The sequence below is a fragment of the Marmota flaviventris genome, chromosome 2 (assembly GCF_047511675.1).
Source record: "Marmota flaviventris isolate mMarFla1 chromosome 2, mMarFla1.hap1, whole genome shotgun sequence".
Classification (NCBI taxonomy): domain Eukaryota; kingdom Metazoa; phylum Chordata; class Mammalia; order Rodentia; family Sciuridae; genus Marmota; species Marmota flaviventris.
Window position 1 is genome coordinate 179,333,848 of NC_092499.1, and position 24,164 is coordinate 179,358,011.

A 24,164-nucleotide genomic window follows, 5' to 3' on the forward strand; every position below is an offset into this window, starting at 1 on the left:
ACCTAAAACTAAAAAATAAATATTAAAAAAAAACCAAAAACTTTTCCTCAATCTTTTCCATGACTCTACAAGGAAGGTATTATCTTCTTTTCATAGATCGGGAAACTGTGTTTCAAAGAAGATGGTCAAATGACATACCTAGAGAATAGTACAGAGAGAATTCACATTTGGTCACCTGATTCTAAACTCATGCTCTAGCCATTGCACTGTGCTACCTCCTAAGCAAAAAGCCTATAATTTGTGGTGATAAACCAAAGATATACACCCAAGTATTTCTGGCCAGGCATGGTCCTACACTTGCACAACATACAGACAGCAGAGGCTACAATATTAAAATAGGTTGTCCTCATCCTCCCAAGACACAATCATAGAAAGAGAGCCTGGATCACTCACCTGCTCAGAAAGCTTCCTCACCTCCTCCAGAATGGAGGCCACAGGCCGACTCCTTTCCCTACCACGTGTGAACGGAACAATGCAATAGCTGCACATGTTGTCACAGCCCCGCATTATTGACCTAGGGAAGAAAGTTACCAGATCTTATTTAACAGAGCAGGGTGTCTTGGCATGACCCCAAGAGTTCCTGTGGCATTATTTTTTGGCTCTGAATCCTCTAGCTTGCACAGTCACACTGGGCCAATCTGAGATCTATAAAGAACTAAAGCAGACATTTTTTAGCTTTTAAAAACTAGTGTTGGGCTGGGGATGTGGCTCAAGCGGTATCGCGCGCCTGGCATGCATGCGGCCCGGGTTCGATCCTCTGCACCACATACCAACAAAGATGTTGTGTCCGCCGAAAACTGAGAAAATAAATATTAAATAGTCTCTCTCTCTCTTAAAAAGAATATATATATATTAAAAAAAAAAACTAGTGTCTAGTCACAGAACACAAACCAAACTGTAAATGGAAGACAGTGGTTAGCCTGAGGGAGCTCGGTGGTGAAGGGATGGCTTACAGACTCACCACACATGAACTTCTGTCTTGACTTGTTTTGTCACAGTTCTGTGGAATGAACCCAGGTATGCTCTCCACTAAACTACAGTCCCAGTTCTTTTCATTTTTTATTTTAAAACAAGGTCTCAAAAAGTTGCGAAGGCTGACTTCCAACTCCTCCTGCCTCAGCCTTCCAACTGGCTAGGAATATAGGCGTGTACCATCACCAGCTTCTATTTTTATGGGCACACTATTTGAACTTTTTATATCTAGATCAGAAAAAATATAAGTGTCAAAGAGTGAGTGGTCAGTGTGTGTGCATGCGCAGAGAGAAGAGAGAGAAGACCCTGCATTTCTCACAGAATCCTGATCCAACTGCTAGATACCCAAATTAAATCACTCTCTTTCATTTGCATTCTCTGTATAAGAATTTTAATTTATGTTAAGGAATTACAGACATGAATCAAAAATGTTCACTGAAGAACTATTTAATAAATGTTAGCTATTGTGTTTACTGAACATTTATTTCAACAACACAATGAGATACCATTAAAATGAACAAAGGTTAGCAAATTTGTTCTGTAAAAAAAAGATGGTAAACAGGCCTCCCTCTGCGTCACAACTACACAACTCTTGCTGCAGTGATGAAAGCAGCTAAGAAATATGTAAATAAATGGGCCTATTCCAATAAAATTTGCAAAAATTTATAAAATCTGTCATAGAAAATTTAATGCCACTTTAAGAAATATTCAGTGAGACCGGAGGAGGAAGCCCGGCGCCAGCCAAGCCAGACTGGAGGAGGAAGCCCAGCCCCGCCCCGTGTGCTAGTCCGGAGGAAGCCCATCAACCCTTAAAACCCATCAAAGCGGGTGTGGCTACCAGCACGGTTCTGCGGCTGATCCAGGTAACCGGTTTCCAACTCCCCCACCCTTAGCTGCGATAACTCAAAAATATTTCCCACAAGCTTTTAGGGGTTGTAGCTATCAACGCAAAACAACAACTGTACAGGCACCTGGTTTCTACCTCAGAGACTAGAGTAGGGAAGATACAGGAGGAAGCTCATTTCCTTTCACACTGGCTATACCCACCACCCTGAATACAGAGGCTCAAGCTAGGAATAGACAACGCCACCTACTGGAAGGAAGGAAAACAGTGTTCTGAGAGACTTTTTTTTTTCTCTTTCTCTCTTTTCTTCTCTCTCTTCCACAACTTCAACATATGTGAAACCAAGAACTGTTCATGAACAACCGAATTACCAAAGTAATATAATATAGAGGAATTGCATATACCCCACCTTCCCCCCATTTTTTTTCTTTATTTCTATCTTACATTCCTTTTCCTTCTCTCTTATTTCTCTTTTCTTCCTTGTTATTTTTTTCTTTTTTTCATTCGTATTCCCTCTATCACACTTTCAATATCCTAATTTTTGCTACCTATACATAGGGTAACTATCTAAATACAGATAGGAGGTTGAGTCTATACATTCTTCCATAAATTACCAGTCTATTGGTTAGAGTTCTCCAAAGGTGCTAAGTTAGTTTAACCTCATACCCTCACTCCTTTCCCTCTAAGTATAACATCCTTCGTCTGAAATTAAGTTTTCTATATGCCACCAGATATGGTATGCCTTTTATGAAACTAATGACTATATTCTTAAGTAATAATTAAAACCAATATCTATAGACTTAGAATCTAACTATAAATGTATTAATAATGAAAACTTGTGCTTAGATGATGTACTGTTGATACTGGGAACTGTTAACATTGTCTTTCTCCGCAAAAGAGGGATTTTGGAGCTATACGAGAACAATACAAATATATAAGGGGAAAAACATTAACACAACAGTTTCACAAAGCTAGAAAGAATCATGAGCAGTATGAAAAGACAAGAAAAGAAAGGACCATAAACAATACAGGTCAATTCAACATTAGATGAGGTAATATCTGCAGCTGATGCAATGTCAGACAAAGAATTAGGATATATATGCTTCAGATGATCTGGAGTTTCAAGGAAGACATTATACAGCAAATTCAGACAATGAAAGATCACTTTGACAATGAATTACATAAACAAATCCAAGAAGCAAAAGATCAACTCTATAGGGAGATAGAGGATATAAAAAACAAACAGAAATCCTGGAAATGCAGGAAACAATAAACCAAATTAAAAACTCAAATGAGAGCATTACCAGCAGAGTAGAACACAAGATAGAACTTCAGACAACGAAGACAAAGTTTTTCAACTTGAAAACAACATAGACAGCTCAGCGAGAATGTTAAGAAATCATGAGCAGAATATCCAAGAATTATGGGATAACATAAAGAAAGCAAACCTAAGAGTTATTGGGATACAAGAGGGTATAGAGGTTCAAACCAAGGGAATGAGCAATCTATTCAATGAAATAATACTAGAAAACTTCCCAGACTTAAAGAATGAAAAAGAAATCCAAATACTAGAAGCCTACAGGACACTGAATGTACAAAATCATAAGAGATCCACACCAAGACACATAATAATGAAGATGCCCAACATACAGAATAAGGAGAGAATCTTAAAAGCCACAAGAGAGAGGAAGCAGATTACATTTAGGGGTAAACCAATCAGGATAACGGCTGATCTTTCAACACAGACTCTGAAAGCTAGAAGATCCTGGAACAACATATTTCAAATGCTGAAAGAAAAAGGGTTCCAACCAAGAATCATGTATCCAGCGAAATTAAGCTTCAGGATTGAAGATAAAATAAAAATCTTTCACGATAAACAAAAGTTAAAAGAATTTGCAGCTAGAAAACCAGCTCTTCAAAAAATCCTTGGCAAAACATTACAGGAAGAGAAAATGAAAAATAACAATGAAAACCAACAGCGGGAGGTAGTACAGTAAAGGAAAAACTAATCATAGAGGAAAAACAAATCATGTTAAGTAACATACATAATCAAATATGGCTGGAAATACAAACCATATCTCAATAGTAAGCCTAAATGTTAATGGCTTAAATGCACCAATCAAAAGACATAGGCTAGTAGAATGGATTACAAAAAAAGATCCAACAATATGCTGCCTACAGGAGACTCGTCTGATAGGAAAAGACATACACAGACTGAAGGTGAAAGGTTGGGAAAAATCATATCACTCATATGGACCCCGGAAGCAAGCAGGGGTGACCATACTTGTATCAAATAAAATAGACTTCAAGCCAAAGTTAATCAAAAGGGATAAACAAGGACACTACAAACTGCTCAAGGGAACCATACACCAACAAGACTTGACGATAATTAATATATATGCCCCAAACAATGGTGCAACTAACTACATTCATCAAACAAACTCTTCTCAAGTTCAAGAGTCAAATAGACCACAACACAATAATCATGGAAGATTTTAACACACCTCTCTCACCACTGGACAGATCTTCCAAACAAAAGCTGAATAAAGAAACCACAGAGCTCAATAATACAATTAATAATTTAGACTTAAATTATATATACCACCCAACATCAAGCGGATACACTTTCTTCTCAGCAGCACATGGATCCTTCTCAAAAATAGACCATATATTATGTCACAGGGCAAATCTTAGCAATTATAAAGGAGTAGAGATATTACCATGCATTTTATCTGATCATAATGGAATGAAATTGGAAATCAATAATAAAATGAGAAAGGAAAAAATCCTACATCACATGGAGATTAAACAATATGCTACTGAATGAACAAAGGGTTACAGAAGACATCAAAGAGGAAATTAAAAAATTCTTAGAGGTAAATGAAAACTCAGACACAACATATCGAAATCTCTGGGCCACTATGAAAGCAGTACTAAGAGGAAAATTCATTTCCTTAAAAGAAGGAAAAACCAACAAATAAATGACCTTACACTACACCTCGAAGCCTTAGAAAAAGAAGAACAAATCAGCAGCAAGTACAGTAGAAGGCAAGAAATAATTAAAATTAGAGCTAAAATCAATGAAATCGAAACAAAAGAAACAATCGAAAAAATTGACAAAACTAAAAGTTGGTTCTTTGAAAAAATAAATAAGATTGGTAGACCACTAGCCACGCTAACAAAGAGAAGAAGAGAGAGAACCCAAATTACTAGCTTACGGGATGAAAAAGGCAACATCACAACAGACAATTCAGAAATACAGAAGATAATTAGAAATTATTTTGAAACCCTGTACTCTAATAAAATAGAAGATAGTAAAGGCATCGATAAATTCCTTAAGACATATGAACTACCCAGATTGAGTCAGGATGATATAAACAACCTAAACAGACCAATATCAAGTGAGGAAATAGAAGAAGCCATCAAAAGACTACCAACCAAGAAAAGCCCAGGACCGGATTGATATACAGCAGAGTTTTACAAGAACTTTAAAGAGGAACTAATACCAATACTCTACAATCTATTTCAGGAGATAGAAAAAGAGGGAGAACTTCCAAATTCATTATATGAGGCCAATATCACCCTGATTCCCAAACCAGATAAAGACACCTCAAAGAAAGAAAACTACAGACCAATATCCCTAATGAATTTAGATGCAAAAATCCTCAATAAAATTCTGACAAATCGGATACAAAAACATATCAAAAAGATCGTGCACCATGATTAAGTAGGATTCATCCCTGGGATGCAAGGCTGGTTCAATATACGGAAATCAATAAACATTATTCACCACATCAATAGACTTAAAGATAAGAACCACATGATCATCTCGATAGACGCAGAAAAAGCATTCGACAAAGTACAGCATCCCTTTATATTCAAAACACTAGAAAAACTAGGGATAACAGGAACTTACCTCAACATTGTAAAAGCTATCTATGTAATCATTGTAAAAGCTAGCCTCAGGCTAGCATCATTCTGAATGGAGAAAAATTGAAGGCATTCCCTCTAAAATCTGGAACAAGACAGGGATGCCCTCTCTCACCACTTCTATTCAATATAGTTCTCAAAATACTGGCCAGAGCAATTAGACAGACAAAAGAAATTAAAGGCATTAAGATAGGAAAAGAAGAACTTAATTTATCACTATTTGCAGATGATATGATCCTATACCTAGAAGACACAAAAGGGTCTACAAAGAAACTACTAGAGCTAATAAATGAATTCAGTGGCAGGATATAAAATCAACACACATAAATCAAAGGCATTCCTGTGTATCAGCGACAAATCTTCTGAAATAGAAATGAGGAAAACCACCCCATTCACAATATCCTCAAAAAAATAAAATACTTGGGAATCAACCTAACAAAAGAGGTGAAAGATTTATACAATGAAAACTATAGAACCCTAAAGAGAGAAATAGAAGAAGATCTTAGAAGATGGAAAAATATACCCTGTTCATGGAAAGGCAGAACTAACATCATCAAAATGGCGATATTACCAAAAGTTCTCTATAGGTTCAATGCAATGCCAATCAAAATCCCAACGGCATTTATTGTAGAAATAGATAAAGCAATCATGAAATTCATATGGAAAAATAAAAGACCCAGAATAGCAAAAGTAATTCTAAGCAGGAAGTGTGAATCAGGAGATATAGCAATACCAGATTTCAAACTGTACTACAGAGCAATAGTAACAAAAACAGCATGGTACTGGTACCAAAACAGGCGGGTGGACCAATGGTACAGAATAGAGGACACAGAAACCAATCCACAAAATTACAACTATCTTATATTCGATAAAGGGGCTAAAAGCATGCAATAGAGGAAGGATAGCATCTTCAACAAAAGTGCTGGGGAAACTGGAAATCCATATGCAACAAAATGAAACTGAATCCCTTTCTCTCACCATGCACAAAAGTTAACTCAAAATGGATCAAGGAGCTTGATATCAAATCAGAGACTCTGCATCTGATAGAAGAAAAAGTTGGCTCTGATCTACATATTGTGGGGTCAGGCTCCAAATTCCTTAATAGGACACCCATAGCACAAGAGTTAAAAACAAGATCAACAAATGGGACTTACTCAAACTAAAAAGTTTTTTCTCAGCAAGAGAAACAATAAGAGAGGTAAATAGGGAGCCTATATCCTGGGAACAAATCTTTACTCCTCACACTTCAGATGGAGCCCTAATATCCAGAGTATACAAAGAACTCAAAAAATTAAACAATAAGAAAACAAATAACCCAATCAACAAATGGGCCAAGGACCTGAACAGACACTTCTCGGAGGAGGATATACAATCAATCAACAAGTACATGAAAAAATGCTCACCATCTCTAGCAGTCAGAGAAATGCAAATCAAAACCACCCTAAGATACCATCTCACTCCAGTAAGATTGGCAGCCATTATGAAGTCAAACAACAACAAGTGCTGGCAAGGATGTGGGGAAAAGAGTACACTTGTACATTGCTGGTGGGACTGCAAATTGGTGCGGCCAATTTGGAAAGCAGTATGGAGATTCCTGGGAAAGCTGGGAATGGAACCACCATTTGACCCAGCTATTGCCCTTCTCGGACTATTCCCTGAAGACCTTAAAAGAGCGTACTATAGGAATACTGCTACATCGATGTTCATAGCAGCACAATTCACAATAGCTAGACTGTGGAACCAACTTAGATGCCCTTCAATAGATGAAAGGATTAAAAAATGTGGCATTTATACACAATGGAGTATTACGCAGCACTAAAAAATGACAAAATCATGGAATTTGCAGGGAAATGAATGGCATTAGAGCAGATTATGCTAAGTGAAGCTAGCCAATCCCTAAAAAACAAATGCCAAATGTCTTCTTTGATATAAGGAGAGCAACTAAAAACAGAGCAAAGAGGAAGAGCATGAGAAAAAGATGAACATTAAACAGGGATGAGAGGTGGGAGGGAAAGGGAGAGAGAAGGGAAATTGCATGGAAATGGAAGGAGACCCTCATTGTTATACAAAATTACATATAAGATGATGTGAGGGGAAAGGGGAAAAAATAAAAAACAAGGGAGAGAAATGAATTACAGTAGATGGGGTAGAGAGAGAAGATGGGAGGGGAGGGGAGGGGAGGGGAGATAGTAGAGGATAGGAAAGATAACAGAAAGCAGAATACAACAGTCACTAGTATGGCAATATGTAAAAACGTGGATGTGTAACCAATGTGAATCTGCAATCTGTATACGGGGTAAAAATGGGAGTTCATAACCCACTTGAATCAAATGTATGAAATATGATATGTCAAGAGCTTTGTAATGTTTTGAACACCAATTTAAAAAAATACAAAAAAAAAAAAAAGAAATATTCAGCAAGGGGAGGTAGTGCACACTTGCAATCTCAGCTATCTCAGAGGCTGAAGCAGAAAGACTGCAAGGTCAAGGCCAGTCTGGCAAACTAAGCAAAATAAAATTAAGAGGGCTAGGAATGTAGCTCAGTGGCTAAGCACGTGCATGCACAAGTCCCTGAATCACAAAAGAATAAGAAGTTTAGAGACTAGGGATGATGGGTGTGAAGCACTCTTTACAATATTATTTTTTGTGTTTTGTACCATTCCACATACATATATATGTGTGTGCATATACATATACATATATATATATATATATATATATATTTTTTTTTTTTTTTTAAACATAATGAAAGTTATGTGTTATTTTAAAAGTGAAAAGGAAAAGAGTCTCATCTCCCAAGTCCTAGGCAATAACTCACACGAAGGCAGAGGTGGCACTGGGGCTTGTCTGGACTGGCATGACATCAGCATAGGTCTCCTCCAAAGACAGCAGCACATTGGCAGCTTGTTGCCCTGACTCCGCAATAGCCAGCAGTCGGGGAAGGTCTCGATAGGCATCCGGACCAGCCAAGAGATCCACCATTTTCTCCCTGTTGAGGATCTCCTCCTTTAGTCTCTCAGCCATGCAGCCTGGCGGGGAAAAGAAACAAGCATCTATCTGCAAACTCATCTGCTTTCATGCCTTCTTCTCAGTATCCATCATCCCTAGCTTTAATTACAGACCACAGCACAGAAAATTCTCAAAGAGTTTAGTAGCATCCTTCAAATTTGAACCACAGCACTGGAACCTACATCTTCCTACATAAGAAAATCAAGGAAATCTAAGTTGGCTCCCCAGTTTAGCTCTTGTGAATTGTGCTGCTATAACAAAGGAAGCTTCTCTAACAAAGGAAGTGAAGTGAAACAAAACGTTTCCACTGGGCTGGGGTTGTGGCTCAGCAGTAGAGTACTCGCCTAGATCGTGCAAGGCCCTGGGTTCGATCCTCAGCACCACATAAAAATAAATAAATAAAATAAAGGTATTGTGTACAATTAAAAGAAACAGATATTATTAAAAAAAAAAAAAAAAAAAAAATTTCCGCTATCTCATCTTCCAGCATCTCTTACTACATTCATCAGTATAACCAGATTTACTCTAAATGAGTTGACTCATCATGAGGGATTAATTTATTCCACAATGACACAGACTAGAATCCATAACGTTAAGTATGTTAACTAAATTCTGGGACAGAAAGAATAAGGAGCTTTTTTTTTTTTTGGTACAGAGGATTGGTACTCAGGGGCATTCAACCACTGAGCCACATCCCCAGCACCTATTTTTGTATTTTATTTAGAGACAGGGTCTCACTGAGGTGCTTAGGGCCTTGCTAAGTTGCTGAGGCTGGCTTTGAACTCACAATCCTCCTACCACAGCCTCCTAAATTGCTGGGATTACAGGCATGTGTACCACGATGCCTGGCTGGGAGCATTTTTTAAAAATATGCATCTCAGCCATTTAGGTCAAAACTGTCTAACAGAACTTTCTAATAAGTGATAGAATGTGCTGGATGGAAATGACTGAATGTGCTGTCCAACCTAGTAGCTGTCATCTTGTATGTCCACTGAGCAGTTGGAAATGTGGCTAAAGCAACTGAGGTGAACTTTTTTTTATAACTGTAGCTAGTGGCTATCACACTAATCAAAGCAGACCTGTCTCTTCACTCAGGCATGTGTTAGGGTCCAGACAAAAGGTGCCTACATTGAAACTTTATGCTGCCCCTTCAAATTCCAAACACTACCCCATCCATAATCCCATGCCACCATGAGCTGCATCAGACTGGAAGAAAGATATACCATTTTCTGAGCACCTATACTTCCAGGAACTATGGAAAGCCCTTTTATGGGCTTTATCTCATTTAATCTTGTAGCCTTTGATGTTAAGAATAAGAGTTGCATAGGGTATATAAGGTTTCTTCATGCCCTAGGATACGAGTCTCTAAGGGAAACTCTAGCATATAAGCCCCTTTGCAATCCAAGTCTCAAAAAGGACAAAATCTGCAAATTACCGGATACCTAGAATCCCAATCCTCAGAGGCACCCGGGAGCGGGATCGTTTCATCTTCAAAGCTTTAAGCTGATGTAAACGGTTCCAGATGGTCTGTTCAGCCTTCTCCCTACAGAGATCAAGAGAGGCAAAACTGAACCAAAAATAATCTATAGAGAAATTAGGAGAGTAGAACAAAGTAAAGGAAATAAAACCACCTTCAACCTTTTAAATGACGTCTACCTTTATACTCAGAGAGGTTAGCTGGGTCAACTGAAGAAGCACTGCTTGCTATAATCCACTTTTCCTAGAATAACACCTATCCTACACATCCCCAAATCCTGACAAGACTATAAGCCAAACTCAAAAACAGTCTACTTTTTGCCAAGCACAGTGGTGCATGTCTGTAATCCCAGAAGGAGGCTGAGGCAGGAGGACCGCAAGTTCAAAGCCTGCCTCAGCAACGGCGAGGCACTAAGCAACTCAATGAGAACCTGTCTCTAAATAAAATACAAAATAGGGCTGGGGATGTAGCTCAGTGGTTGAGTAACCTAAGTTCAATCTCCAGTACTCCCCTCCCCAAAAAGAAGAAAACAGTCTACTTTTCAAAGCCTTCCCCACCTTGCAAAAGAGTTTTTCCTCCCTTCAACTCACTTTCCACTTTATGGTTTTCTCTGTTTGTAGCAATTTGCTTTTGTTGTTTTAGTCTTTACCTAGTATTTTCTATGGAATGTCAGAGTGATCTGTACATCTGTTCTAGTTCCGATATGAGAATAACCTCCTTAAAGCTAGGCTCCATAGAAGGCTTCTTTTCTTTTTTTTTTTTTTCCTTACTGGTGATTGAACCCAGGGCCACTCTTTGACTGAGCTATATCCCCAGCCCCAAAGGGTTCATTTCTGAATCTCTAAAGCTCCTCACTGTGTGCCATACAGCAAAAAGGCCCTCAGAATAAAAATGATGAAACACAGTCGATGGCTCAGCCAGCTAAGGAAACACATGCCTGAATACGGAAACGGCTTCCTACAGCCAAGGGCTTCCCAGACACCCCTAATGGATGCCAGGAAGCATCTCTGTGAAGAACTCTTTCTCCCCCAGCCACTGGCTGCACCCTCACTCAGGCAGTTATATTATACACATATGCCATTAGTAACAAGGAAGACCTCAGGAAAGGTTGGGTGACTCAACACACTTTGGGGTTTCTGCACCTATAAAATAGGTTTGATAAGAATGCTAACCTTATATCGCGGTTATGAAAATTAAACTTGTTAACACATGTACAGTGTTCACGGGGAACCTGACATACAGCATGTGCTCAGCATATGGCAGTCGGCTGCATCAAGACCAGTTCCACTGCAGGATAACTGCAAGTCAGCTAACATGCAGCCATGGGCTCGCCTCCACTGGTAAGTCCACTGCATGCTGATAGCTCTGGCACAATTACATAATTACATAATTCATAATTACATAATTCACCTTCTTGGGGAAGAAAATTCATACCTGATAGAACAAGTGACAAGAAGAATCACATCAGCCTGAACAGAAAACAAGGGAAAAAAGGAAAATTGTAATCTATGAAATTGGCTTTGTAGCATCAGCACCCTAGTAAAACATACACAAACTTTTATCATTTCAAACACGATGATGTTCTGCGGCACTAAGAACGTTCACACTGTCATGCAACCATCACCACCATCTACCTCTAGGACTACCTCATCCTCCACAACTAAAACTGTACCCACTAAGTACTAACTCTCCGCCTCCCCTCCCCACAGCAAATTTTTAAAAGTCCTTGCCTAAAGTTAAGTGTCGTCATAAGAGTCTCAAAAATAGCCTGTAGGGGTTGGGGTTGGGGTCAGTGGTAGAGTACTTGCCTGACATGTGTGAGGCCCTGGGTTCGATTCTCAGCACCACATATAAACAAATAAGTAAATAATAAAGGTCTGCCAACAACTAAAAAAATATTAAAAAAAAAAAAAAAAAAAGCCTGTAATCCCAGTGGCTGGGGAGGCTGAGGCAAGAGGATCATGACTTCAAAGCCAGACTCAGCAACTTGACAAGGTCCTAAGCAACTTGGCAAGACCCTTTCTCAAAATAAAATACAAAAAAGACTGGGAATGTGGCTGAGTTTAATCCCCAGTAGGAGGAAAAAAAAAAAAAAGCTGGAACAAAAGTACATCTCAGTCCCATGGTACACCCCACACAAAAGATTCTCCCAGCAGGCTGCACTTAAGAATTAGCAATAAACGCAGTCTCTCCCAGGACCAGAAAACACAAGGAAGCAGGAAATGCATGTACCTCTTGGAGGTTACTGGTCCGCAGGTAGCCACTCTTCTGTAAGATGGACCAGGCTATCTCTGTATCATTCACGTTCATCTGGCAGCCATAGGTCTCAAGATAGACTGCAATGAGAAGAACATGACAATGGGTCACATGTCTCAAAAGGCGTCAAGAGCCTTAGGAACACCTGAGGCAACCGATTACCCACTAAGTCTCCTACTGCCTCTATCCTAAAATACTATTGATTGCCAGATGTACCCCAAATTAATTGCAGCGTTTCTAAACAAAAGAAATGCCATGTTATATACATACACCAGTTACAAGCCATGTCATTTAAAATATGAGGAAATATGGTTTTTAAAAACAGAAAAGGAAGGACCAGTGATCGGTTTATCAGCCTGAGAGCAAAATAAGTTTAAATCCACATGTTACACTCATCCCAGAAATGAAGAGGCTCTCCAGCCTGGAAGCAGTGTGGTGGCCACAGGGAAAACAAAACAAAACAAAACACAAAATGAGCCAAGCACACCAGTGTATACAGGTAATCCCAGCCACTCCAGAGGCTGAGGCAGGAGGATTGCAAGTTACAGGCCTGTCTGGGCACTTTAGCAAGACACTGACTCAAAATAAAATATAAAAAGGGATGGGGGCTGGGAACATAGCTCAGTTGGTAGAGTGCTTGCCTAGCATACACAAGGCCCTGGGTTCAATCCTCAGCACTGCAGGGGGAAAAAAAAAACAGAGGCTAGGGATATGGCTCAGTGGTATAGGGCCCCTCAGTTCAAACTCCAGTCTGAAGAAACACAAATAAAAAAGAGAAAGAAAAGTAAAACCAACCTTTTCTCTGCCTTCCTAGAAGTTCATCCACTGTGAGATAGTGGGGTGGGTCCTCTGCTTCTGGAGAGGATGGTTTCTCTTGAGGAGCTGAAGCTCTTAAAAAATGCTGAAAAGTCGGTCCAGTGGCCAACCTGGAGCTGAAATCCTTGCGAACTCCATCCTCCTGCTGGCCTGGACTGGGGCATGCAGTGCTGGGGAGAGTGCTGTGTGCCTTACAGGTCTTGAACAAGAGCCAGGACACAGAGGTCAACGGTTCCCACCTTAGAGACCTCTGTACTCGAAGAATGCATTGTAAAGGATGCATGGCGCTGAACAGCCCAAAGTCTGCAAAAGAATGAGACACACTATTTATGTATTCAAAAGAATGAGACACACTATTTATTTATTGATGTACAGATACTGCTCTGAGCATGTGTATATTGATTCATTTATCCTTTGCAAAAGCCCATGAAGAGGTTAATAATATTATTTCAAGCTGAGCACAGTAGTGCATGTCTATAGACCCAACTACTTTAAGGCTGAGGAAGGAGGATCACTTGAGCCCAGGAACTCAAGGCCAATCTGGCCAATATGGCAATACCATTTCTTAAAAACTAATTATAAGCCGGGCACAGTGGTGTAAACATGTAATCCCAGCTGCTTGGAAGGCTGAGACAGGAGGATCATGAGTTCAGAGCCAGCCTCAGCATCAGCATCAGCGAGACATTAAGCAACCTAGGGAGACCCTGTCTCTAAATAAAATACAAAATATGGCTGGGGATGTGGCTCAGTGGCCAAGTGCCCCTGAGTTCAATCCCCAGTACCAAAATAATAATAATTATTATTATTATAATTATAATAAGCCAGTACAGTGGTGCATGCCTATTATCCTAACAATTTGGGAAGTCAAAACAAGAAGATTACAAATTCAAAGTCAGCCTCAGCAACTTAGCAAGGCCCTAAGCAACTTAGCGAGACCCTGTCTCTAAATAAAACATAAAAAAGGGCTGGGGATGTGGTTCAGCGGTTAAGTGCCCCTGAGTTCAATCCTCAGAAAAAAACAGAAAAAGGCTGGGAGTGTTAAAGTGTCCCTAGGTTCCAACCCCAGTGTAATAATAATAATAACAACAACAATACCATCATCACCATCATCATCATCATGTTTCACAGGTGAAAAAACTAAGGTAATATGCCAAAGAACCCAGAGAGGAGTGCCAGAAAAAAGGCAAAAAGCACCATTATTATTGACATTCAGAAATGATGAAACAGACAAGAGACTTAACCTAAGCTCCTCCAGCCAGGAGAGCCAGGACTCAACGAAAGCCCATGCCCAGAGCCACCTTGCTATACTGCTTCCTGCTAAAAACCATGCACTGTCTGAGGGCATCTTCCTTTGAGTTCCTTCAAAAGGACAGCGTCTACTGTGTGACTCCTTTCATGTTCCAAGAGTCTCAAACTGCTACTTTCAAAAGCATCCTACCCAGACCCTCTCATGTGGAAAACAGCACAACCTTCACAAAGGACAATTTGCCACTTTCCATCAAAATTACAAATGCATGAACTCTTTGCCTAATAACTTACATTCCTAGATATTTATCCTACAGATAAACAAGTTCAAGAGGACATTTGTAAAATGATATTCAGTGCAGCAGTGCTTCTAATGGCAAAAGAATGGAAAATATGTGAATGTCATCAATAGGGGAACTAATTATATAAGTCCTGCTACATCCATACAACAGAATAAGATACAACTGTTAGAAAATGAGGCTGAGGGCTGGGGTTATGGCTCAGTGGTAGAGTACTTGCCTAGCATGTGTGAGGCTCTGGGTTCGATTCTCAGCACCATAAATAAATAAATAAATGTTCATTGACAACTGAAAAAGAAAATGAGCCTGAATCTATACACAAGAAAAACAAGGAAGAAAAGCGCTCAGTACTACCTATAGTATGCTATACTTAAATCTGGGGAGTGGCAGGAAATATTGAGGCATATGTATTTTTAGGTATATATAATATTGCTAGCATGCCTAAGAAACAATAGTTGCCTCTCAGAAAAAGACTTAAGTGTCTAAGGTACAGGAGGTGAAAATATACTTTCCACTACTTTTGAGTGAAAGTGTGTCAAAACCAAGGCCTTGCACATGCTGAGCATGTATTATACCCCTGGGCTATACCCTCAGGCCACACCACACATTCTCAATGGACCCAATATTTATGGCCTGACTGCCTCACTTCTGCACTTATAATGCACCTCTGTACTGATTACCACTAGCTTCTCAATTTTAAAACATGCTGTCCTCTCTGGCTAGCCTATCTTCCCTCTGGTGGCCTGGCCAACTTCTGTGCCACCTTCAGGTCCCTGCTTCCTCCTAAAGCCTACCCTGGCCACCATCCCCAATTTAGGCTGGGATCCTCTTCTGAGTTCCCAAAGTACTCTTCTAACTCTCCATCACGAGACTCATTCACAAGGGTGGGAGTGTAACTCGGTGGGAGAATACTTGTGTGAGGCCCTGGGTTCAATTTCCAGTGCTGCAAAAACAAACAAATAAACACACACATAACGTTCACACTTTTCTGTCAAATACAACTTACACTCTGCCATCTCTTGTAAGCTGGGAGCTTGCTGAAAGCAATAAACAAATCTCATTTTTTCTTTTTTTTTAATATTTATTTTTTAGTTGTATACAACACCTTTATTTTGTTTATTTATTTTTATGTGGTGCTGAGGATCAAACCCAGGGCCTCACACGTGCTAGGCAAGCACTCAACCACTGAGCCACAACCCCAGCCCCAAATCTCATTATTTCTATGCCCTCAGCATCTCCCAGTTCTAGAACACTTAAGCAATTTTAGGAAATGGCTTGTGGCAAGTGCTACACGTGTATAATGCACTGTTACCTTTCCAACTTCATCACCTGCAGTATCTACTATCAGCACTTTAGACTTTTAGTGTGAACTTTAAAAATCACCCATTATTGGCCATGATACATGCCAGTAATCCTAGAGGCTCGGGAGGCATCTCAAGTTCAAAGCCAGTCTCAGCAACTCATCAAGACCCTAAATAATTTATAAAATATAAAATGTCTCTAAATAATTTATAAAAAAGGGCTAGGGATGTGGCTCAGAGGTTGAGCGCTCCTGGGTTCAATTCTTAGGAACCCGCCTCCCCCCAAAAAAAAAAAAAATCATCCATTTCTGTCTCTTAATTGCTGTGTGACCTTTGGCAAGTCAAATTCCTCCTTCTGGGCTGCCAATTACACATCCATAAAAGAAAGATAAATGTTATACCTACCCTCCAGGGGTGTTATGAGAATTAAGGAAGATATTAAAAACCCAACTTGGCATGGAGTTAAGACTTCAGTAACTGAAATTTTCACAGCCCCCACCTTCTTTCGTGAGGGATAGAAGAGCATTGTGGTTAAAAGTATGGATAAGGCTGGGGATGTGGCTCAAGTGGTAGCGCACTCGCTTAGCATGCGTGAGGCACTGGGTTCGATTCTCAGCACCACATAAATGTAAAATAAAGAAAAGATATTGTGTCTACCTAGAACTAAAAAATAAATATCAAAAAAAAAAGTATGGATATTAGAGTCAAAATCGGACCCAAATGTTGCCTAACCAGATAACCTTAGGCACCTATCTTAAACTCTGGGAATCTCCATTTTCGCGTGAAATGAGAATAACAGCACCGATCTCTGTTAAGTCTGTTGTGAGAATCAATTGCGATGACACAAGTTTAATGCTTTGCAGAGCGATGCAGGCCCCTATCGGGGGTCTCAGATGAATTTTCTAAGTCTGCCACAACAGCCTACAACATGCTCACATTTTGATTAGATGGTTACAACGTGTTAAGTATGCAGCAAAGCACTTTTCAAGGATTACTGCACAGAACTCACAGCAACTCTGTGAGGCTCGTTTTATCATCCCCATTTCACAGGTGACGAAGCTAGTGCTCAGAAGAAGTGGGGTGACTTGCCCAAGGTCACACGGGAGTACGCAGCGGGGTTGGGCACGAACCCCAGACTCCAGGCCCCGCGCCGCAGCCACTGTGACAACTTCCCCATAAGCCCCCTGCATTTCCAGAGCGCAGCCAAGGGGCAGGTGACTCACCGAGCCCTCGCCGACCGCCGCTCACCTCCACTAGCCGCCGGATCTAGTGTCCTTCAGCGGAAGCTCCGCTAGGCGGTGCGGTCCTCCACTCAGCTGTCCGCCGCTGCGCGTGTATACGCACGACTTCCGTTCCGCCGAGACGTCCCAACGGAAGTGCTTCTTCTATACGGTCCGAGTGGACCCAAGCTCCTGGCTTCGGAAAAATCCAAGGGCTGCGCGGAGCGGCGTGGCACGCGCTAGCCAGTAGGAGGCAGTTGAGCTCTTGAAGGGTGGTGAATGCGAATTAAATGCACCCTTAACTAGGGTGGGGTGTACCTCAGAGGTAGAATGCTTACCTGGTGTAAGCGAGGTCCTGGACTCGTATCTAGCACCACCAAAAAGAAAATCTCAAAATGTAGTAGATACACCTTTTTTAGATGAGAAAACCTAAAATACGCTATCGACAATTTTTATAGTGATTATGTGTTGAAGTAATAGTTGGGATACATTGGTTAAAATAAATATATTATTTGAATTAATTTCATCTGTTTTTTCTTTTTGTTATAATTAGCGCATATTATTTGTACAGAATAATGGAATTTATTAATTTATGGAGTTAAGACTTCAGTAACTGAAATATTCACAGCCCCCACCTTCTTTCGTGAGGGATAGAAGAAACATTTGTTAAAAAACATAGTTTTTTTTTTAGTTTTTTATTTTTATTTTTTTTAGTTGTCAAATATTTATGTGCGGAGCTGAGAATTGAACCCAGTGCCTCACCCATGCTAGGCAAGTGCACTACCACTGAGCCACAACCCCAGCCCCGGAGAATAATGGAATTTCATTGTGACAATTTCACATATACATATAAGGTGCTTTGATTGTATTCAGCCTTCCTGTTTCTCATTCTTTCCCTCCAACCCTTTTCCCTTTCCCTAACATCTCCCTTTTATTTTCATGTTATTCTCCCTCCCCAGATTCCAAATATGAGAGAAAACATGTGATATTTTTCTTTCTAAACCTGGCTTATTTTGCTTAACATGATAAGTTCTAGTTCCATCCATTTTCCTGCAAGTGACATAATTTCATTCTTCTTTATGGCTGAATAATATTCCACTGTGTATATGTACTACATTTTTCTTTATCCATTTATTCACTGCTGAGCATCTAGACTGATTCCATAACTTAGCTATTGTGAGTATTGCTGTGATAAACATGACTTATTATTTCAAGTTCTTTTCAGTGTAGGGTATCAAACTCAGGGCCTTGTACATGCTAGGTAAGCACTCTGCTTTTTACTTTTTTAATGTGACTACTAGAAAATTTTAAATCACATACATAGCTCTCATTCCATTTTCATTGGACAGTGACGCTGTGTAGATCAATGACTTCTTGATGCATCTCTGAGCCAGGACCTCCCTGAAGTTCCAGACCAGTAACCCAGCTGCCTATTTGGAACATCTCCTGGGGTGTCTAATGATCATCTCTAACCTAATACAGAACTCTTCGTTTTCACACACGCATTTTTGTTTTGCCAATCTGTCCCATCTCAGGGAATCAACCACCCTTCTAGTTGCACTAGGAACCAAAGAGTCATTTTTGTTTCCTGTCCTTTAATCTCCATAGTCAGTCCATCAGCAGGTCAGCTCTGACTGCAATATCTCGATCTGTCCATTTTCCTTCCTCCACTTCTACAATTCTAAGCCCAGGCCACCATCATCTCACTGGAAACAATCACAATCCACTGCTAACTAGTCTCAATTTGTCCTTGACATTGTCTCCTACAGAGCCTAAGAGTTTACCTTTTTGTTTAATTAAATCAGATTCCTATCACCCCTTTGCTGAAAATTCCCATCAGCTTCCCTTTGCCATTGCAATAAAACCCAGACTTTCCCTAGCATGTATAAGGGTTCAATCCCCAAAAGAGCCAAAAAACAACAACAACAACAACAAAAAGACAAAGAAAAATAAAGAAAATCCTGATTTCCCACTGCATCCTAAGACCTGCATGATCTGACTCCTGCTTACTTATAGTTTTACTTTACCAACCCACTTACTTTTTATTTTTCTTGATATCAGGAATTGAACCCATGGGCGCTTAACCACTGAGCTGCATCCTCGGCCCTTTTTATTTATTTATTCATTTTTTATTTTGAGGCAGGGTCTCACTAAGTTGCCACTGGGATTAGAAGCGTGCACCTGGCTACCCTCTTACTTTTTACTACTAATTTTCCTACAACATTCTCTTTAGTTAAGTATACTTCAACTACATAATTTAATTTTGCTCCTCCAATATCCCTAGCACATTTTTATCTCAGTGCCTTTGTACTCAACCATTATCTTTCTGGAATGTTCTTCCCTCAAATTGTTCCATGGCTGGCCTGGTTTTCACCCTAAAGAACTCAGCTTAAATATCAGATCTTCAGAGAGGTCTTAAAACAATTCCCATCACTTATCAGATCATTTTCTTCTCATATTTGTCACTATCAAAAATTATGGCAGTATTTGTTTACTTGCCATCCCCCATTCCCCGACTCTCAACTTCCTGAGAGCAGGGACAAGTTAGGTCTTGTTTGCTTCTATGTTCCCACCATCCACTCAGGGCCTGACTTGTTGAGGGGTTTCACAAATGCTTGTTTTGCTTTCTGTCTTACTATGTGTTCCCCAGATGCCAACCCTGAGATAAGCATTTGAGTGCAGGTACTTGGCTTTGGAGATGATCTCAGGACATGATGGTAGGGTAGTCAGAGAATGAGATAAGGAATGACAGACAGCTAATAAATAGTAGTATCAAGCAAGTTTCCTGTGGGCATCTGGGTCTTAATTCTGCTGGGAACTCTAGGAAATAATGTAGGATATTGTGATAGTTAACTTTATGTATCATCTTGACTGGGCCATGGGATGCCCAGATATCTGGTGAAACATTATTTCTGACTGTGTTCTTGAAGGTATTTCTGGAGGAAGAGAATAGTATTTGAATTGGTGGACTGAGTAAAGCAGATGGCCCTGTCCAGTGTGGATGGGTGGACATTGGAGGGCCCGCAGAGAGTAAAAAGGCAGACAAAGGCTGAATTCTTTCTCTGCCTTGCTGCTTGAACTGAGCATCCATCTTCTCCTGCCCCAGGACTAGTACTCACACCATTAGCATTCTTGGTTCTCAGAACTGAAATTTATGCTACCACTTTCCCTTGTTGATTAGATTTCAGGAGGCAATTTGTAGGACATAGCTGCCATAACCATGTGAGCCAATTCCTCATAATAAATATCATTGTAGGTATATACTGTAGCAATACAGATATTGCTATGGTCAGAATGTCTGTGTACCCTCAATTCAGATATTGAAATTCTAACCCCCAAGGGAATAGTGTTAGGAAATGAGGTCTTTGGAAGGTGATTAGGTTGTAAGGTAGAACCCTCAGGAATAGGGGTTGTGTCCTTATAAAAGGGACCCCAGAAGACCCCTCACCCCTTCTGCATGTGAGGACAGTGAGAAGATTGCTGGGAGCCATTAGCCAAGTAGGTATGACAATTTCCTTGCCAGCGTACCCCATGTTGCCGTGACATTGAATGTAGGTGACCTTGTTCAAGGACCAAGGCGGATTAGGGCGTTCCCGGTTTAGGTTCCAGGTTTAAGGTTTAAGATTATTCCTGCTGGGAATAGGGCGTATCCTGCTGCCTGAGTTCCCCTTGAGTTCTCATGGGATTCAGACAGTATTTTTTGGGAGACAGAAGCCCAGTGGAGGTGAATTTGGGCAGAGAACGTGGATTTGGGCAGAGAATGTGGATTTCCCCAGAACGTGATTGTAGATGGCTGGTGTGAGTTCGGGAATAAAGAGTTGCTGTTTGAATCTACAAGCTGTGTGGTGGCTCGTGATTGTGTGCAGCCAGACTGCGGCATTTGTGCCCAGCCAGACTGTGGTAGATCCCAGCACAGTGACCTTACAGAGCTTCACAGTTAGAGTAGTTGGGTTCATCTCTATAAACTCACACATGCGTGGAATTCACTTTCTGTTCCTGATCCTCCCACCTTATAGGTTTGTGTAGGAATCAGAAAATGGGTCTTCTCTAGACAGTAAATCTGCTGGCCCCATGATCTTGGACTTTGCAGCCTCCGGGACTATGAGAAATAAGTTTTTGTTGTTTATAAGCCACATTGCCAGGGGCCCAGTAACTGGGAGTGTAGACACTCACCACCACACCTGGTAATTTATGGTATTTTTGTTATAAAGCCCAAACAGACTTAGATACAGACATATGGATATAATCTGTTAGTTCTGTTTTTCTGGAGAACCCCCCAATATATTCATAAACCACAGAATTATCCCACCCAAGGGGAGAGGGAGTCAGGATAGTTATACACTATAGTCATGGGGTGAAGGACACCGCTGGGTGTGCTAATTCCTCTATTTTGCCATGTGGAGGGACCGATGATGGAGGATGATGGAGGAATTCCCTCTGGCAATAAGATGCAAAAATGCTCTAGAACCCTGAACCAGTTGAGCACTGAGGTCCCTGAAAACCCTTGCTATACCCAAACTCTTCACTCCTCATTAAAAACCCTATAAAAGCTGGGCATGGGGGTGCATGCCTGTAATCCCAGCAGCTCAGGAGGCTGAGACAGGAAGATCGCAAATTCAAAGCCAGCCTCAGCAAAAGCGAAATGCTAAGTGGCTCAGTGAGACCCTATCTCTAAATGAAATATAAAATAGGGCTGGGCTCAGTGGTCAAGTGGCACACACCTGTAATCCCAGCGGCTGGGGAGGCTGAGATAGGAGGATTGAGAGTTCAACGCCAGCCTCCACAATTTAGTGAGGCCCTAAGCAATTTAGCAAGACCCTGCCTTAAAATAAAAAGGGCTGAGGATGTGGCTCAGTAGTAGAGTGCTCCTGGGTTCATTTCCCAGTACGTAGGAAGGGAGGGAGGGAGGGGGGAGGGAGGAAGGCAGGAAGGCAGGCAAACCTATAAGGTGGGAGGATCAGGAACAGAAAGTGAATTCCACGCATGTGTGAGTTTATAGAGATGAACCCAACTACTCTGTGAAGCTCTGTAAGGTCACTGTGCTGGGATCTACCACAGGCCAGTCTGATCCTGAAGCCCTGCTCTCCCCACTGGTGACTGATCCAGCCTTAGACAGGCCAGCTTCCCACTGAGGCGCTGCTGCTTCCATGGGTCACCACGGCCAAGCCAGTCCCTGCTGACTCCAGGGTCTTCGCCTAGGTGGTGGCTGCTGTGTGGAGAATACACTGCAGTGAGGGCGGGAGAGGGAGCAGGGAGCCCAGTCAGAGAGCATCTGGGGACTGTGGCCATTGGACCTCTGGACTGGTGTGGTATCTTAGGCAGTGAAAGTGACGAGAACAAACTCTCCAGATTGGGGAGCCCAGGTTCCATCCTCCCTCAGGACCTTTCTCCTGAATGCTTTGCCTGAGATGCCCTCCCACCTTCCCCCCGACTCCTACTGGCCAGTGAATGTCCTAATAATGCTGAGCGATTATTCCCACCGTTCTGTACCCCCTGTGGGTGGAGTGCATTTCCTTTCCCACTGATGTCAGGCTGCGGGCCATGAATATGCCTTGCGTGGTTTACCTTTCTTTGTATCCCAGTGACTTGCCATGGGAAGAGCATGCTCTGGGAGCTGAAGCCCCCTCATCCTGGGCTCTAGAAGGAACACAAACTCAGGCTACAATCTGGAGCAAAACCACCCCGCCCAGCCTAGCTTATACTAGTCAAATTCATCACCATGCAGCCCAGAGCATGAATATAGATGCTAGTTGCTGTAGCCGCTGAAATGGGGGCTGGGTTTTTCCACAGCACTGATGAGAGCATGCTCCTTCTGATGGACATCCATGTCAGTGTCTCCTCCTGAGAGAAACCTTCCCTACCCCCCTGCTCAGGTCAGATCCCACTGCCACCCCCATGTGTCTGCCCAATTGGAATCACGCCATTTGATTATGGAAACTGCTAATGAATTTCTTTCTCTGAGGATGGGGATCTGTCTGCCTCACTCACGGCTACATCATCTCCTGGCCCTGGGGACAAGTTCAGAGCAGAAAACAAGATGCTTCTCAGATGAACAGGGGGTTGACAGATGGATGAGTAAATGGATGGATGGGTAAGCAAGGTCGGAATGGCTCTGTTTACCTGCATCCCCCCATTTTCTATTACCTGGCTTCTGGAACCAGCTCTGGGTCTGACTTGTTAGTAGCTGCATGTGCCCATTGCCTCATGTGGAGGATCAATTAGAACCACTAAGCCCAAAGCAAGAACCACGTGTGGCTACAGAGCACTTGATATGCAGCTCGTGTGAATGAGACTGGATTTTATTTTCATTTAAAATCTGACACACAATGCAATTAAGAAGATTTTAGAATGTTTAGAATAACATAGTGTGTGGATCTATGTTTTTCAAATGTAAAAGTTATAAAATCTAAATACAGGGGCTGGGGTTGTGGCTCAGAGGTAGAGCGATCACCTAGCGCATGTGAGGCCCTGGGTTCAATCCTTAGCACCACAGAAAAATAAATAAATAAAATAAAGGTATTGTATCCAACTACAATTAAAAATATATATGTGTGTATATATATGTATTCTATTCATTAGAATACATATATAAATATACATACAGAAGTATATATACATATTTTTTAAAAGTGTAAACACAAATCCAGTATTTCAATCGAAATTTGGCATCTTAATAGAGATGTGCTGAGGTGTAAAATACATCCTGAGTTTTCAAAACAGTATAAAAAAAGAAATGTTAAGCCAGTTTGGTGGTTCACACCTGTAATCCCAGTGATGCTCAGGAGGATGAGGCAAG

The 24,164-nt window shown here is 41.1% G+C and overlaps 1 protein-coding gene across 2 annotated transcripts in view; it reads right to left on the minus strand.

Moving 5' to 3' along the window:
- Cdk5rap1 (CDK5RAP1 mitochondrial tRNA methylthiotransferase) overlaps positions 1–17,460 on the minus strand; it is a 37,101-nt gene extending 19,641 nt beyond the window's left edge. Inside the window, exons 1-7 of one of the 2 annotated variants that reach the window (XM_027945301.2) lie at positions 17,372–17,460; positions 13,283–13,606; positions 12,464–12,567; positions 11,666–11,700; positions 10,197–10,297; positions 8,564–8,774; positions 394–514 (exon numbers count right to left, since the gene is read on the minus strand). In XM_027945301.2, coding sequence (XP_027801102.1) covers positions 394–514; positions 8,564–8,774; positions 10,197–10,297; positions 11,666–11,700; positions 12,464–12,567; positions 13,283–13,586 — 876 coding nt within the window. In that variant the 5' untranslated portion in view covers positions 13,587–13,606; positions 17,372–17,460. The remainder of the gene's footprint in view (positions 1–393; positions 515–8,563; positions 8,775–10,196; positions 10,298–11,665; positions 11,701–12,463; positions 12,568–13,282; positions 13,607–17,371) is intronic. The other variant, XM_071608842.1, reaches the window with a different exon arrangement.
- Between the last annotated feature and the right edge of the window lie 6,704 nt (positions 17,461–24,164).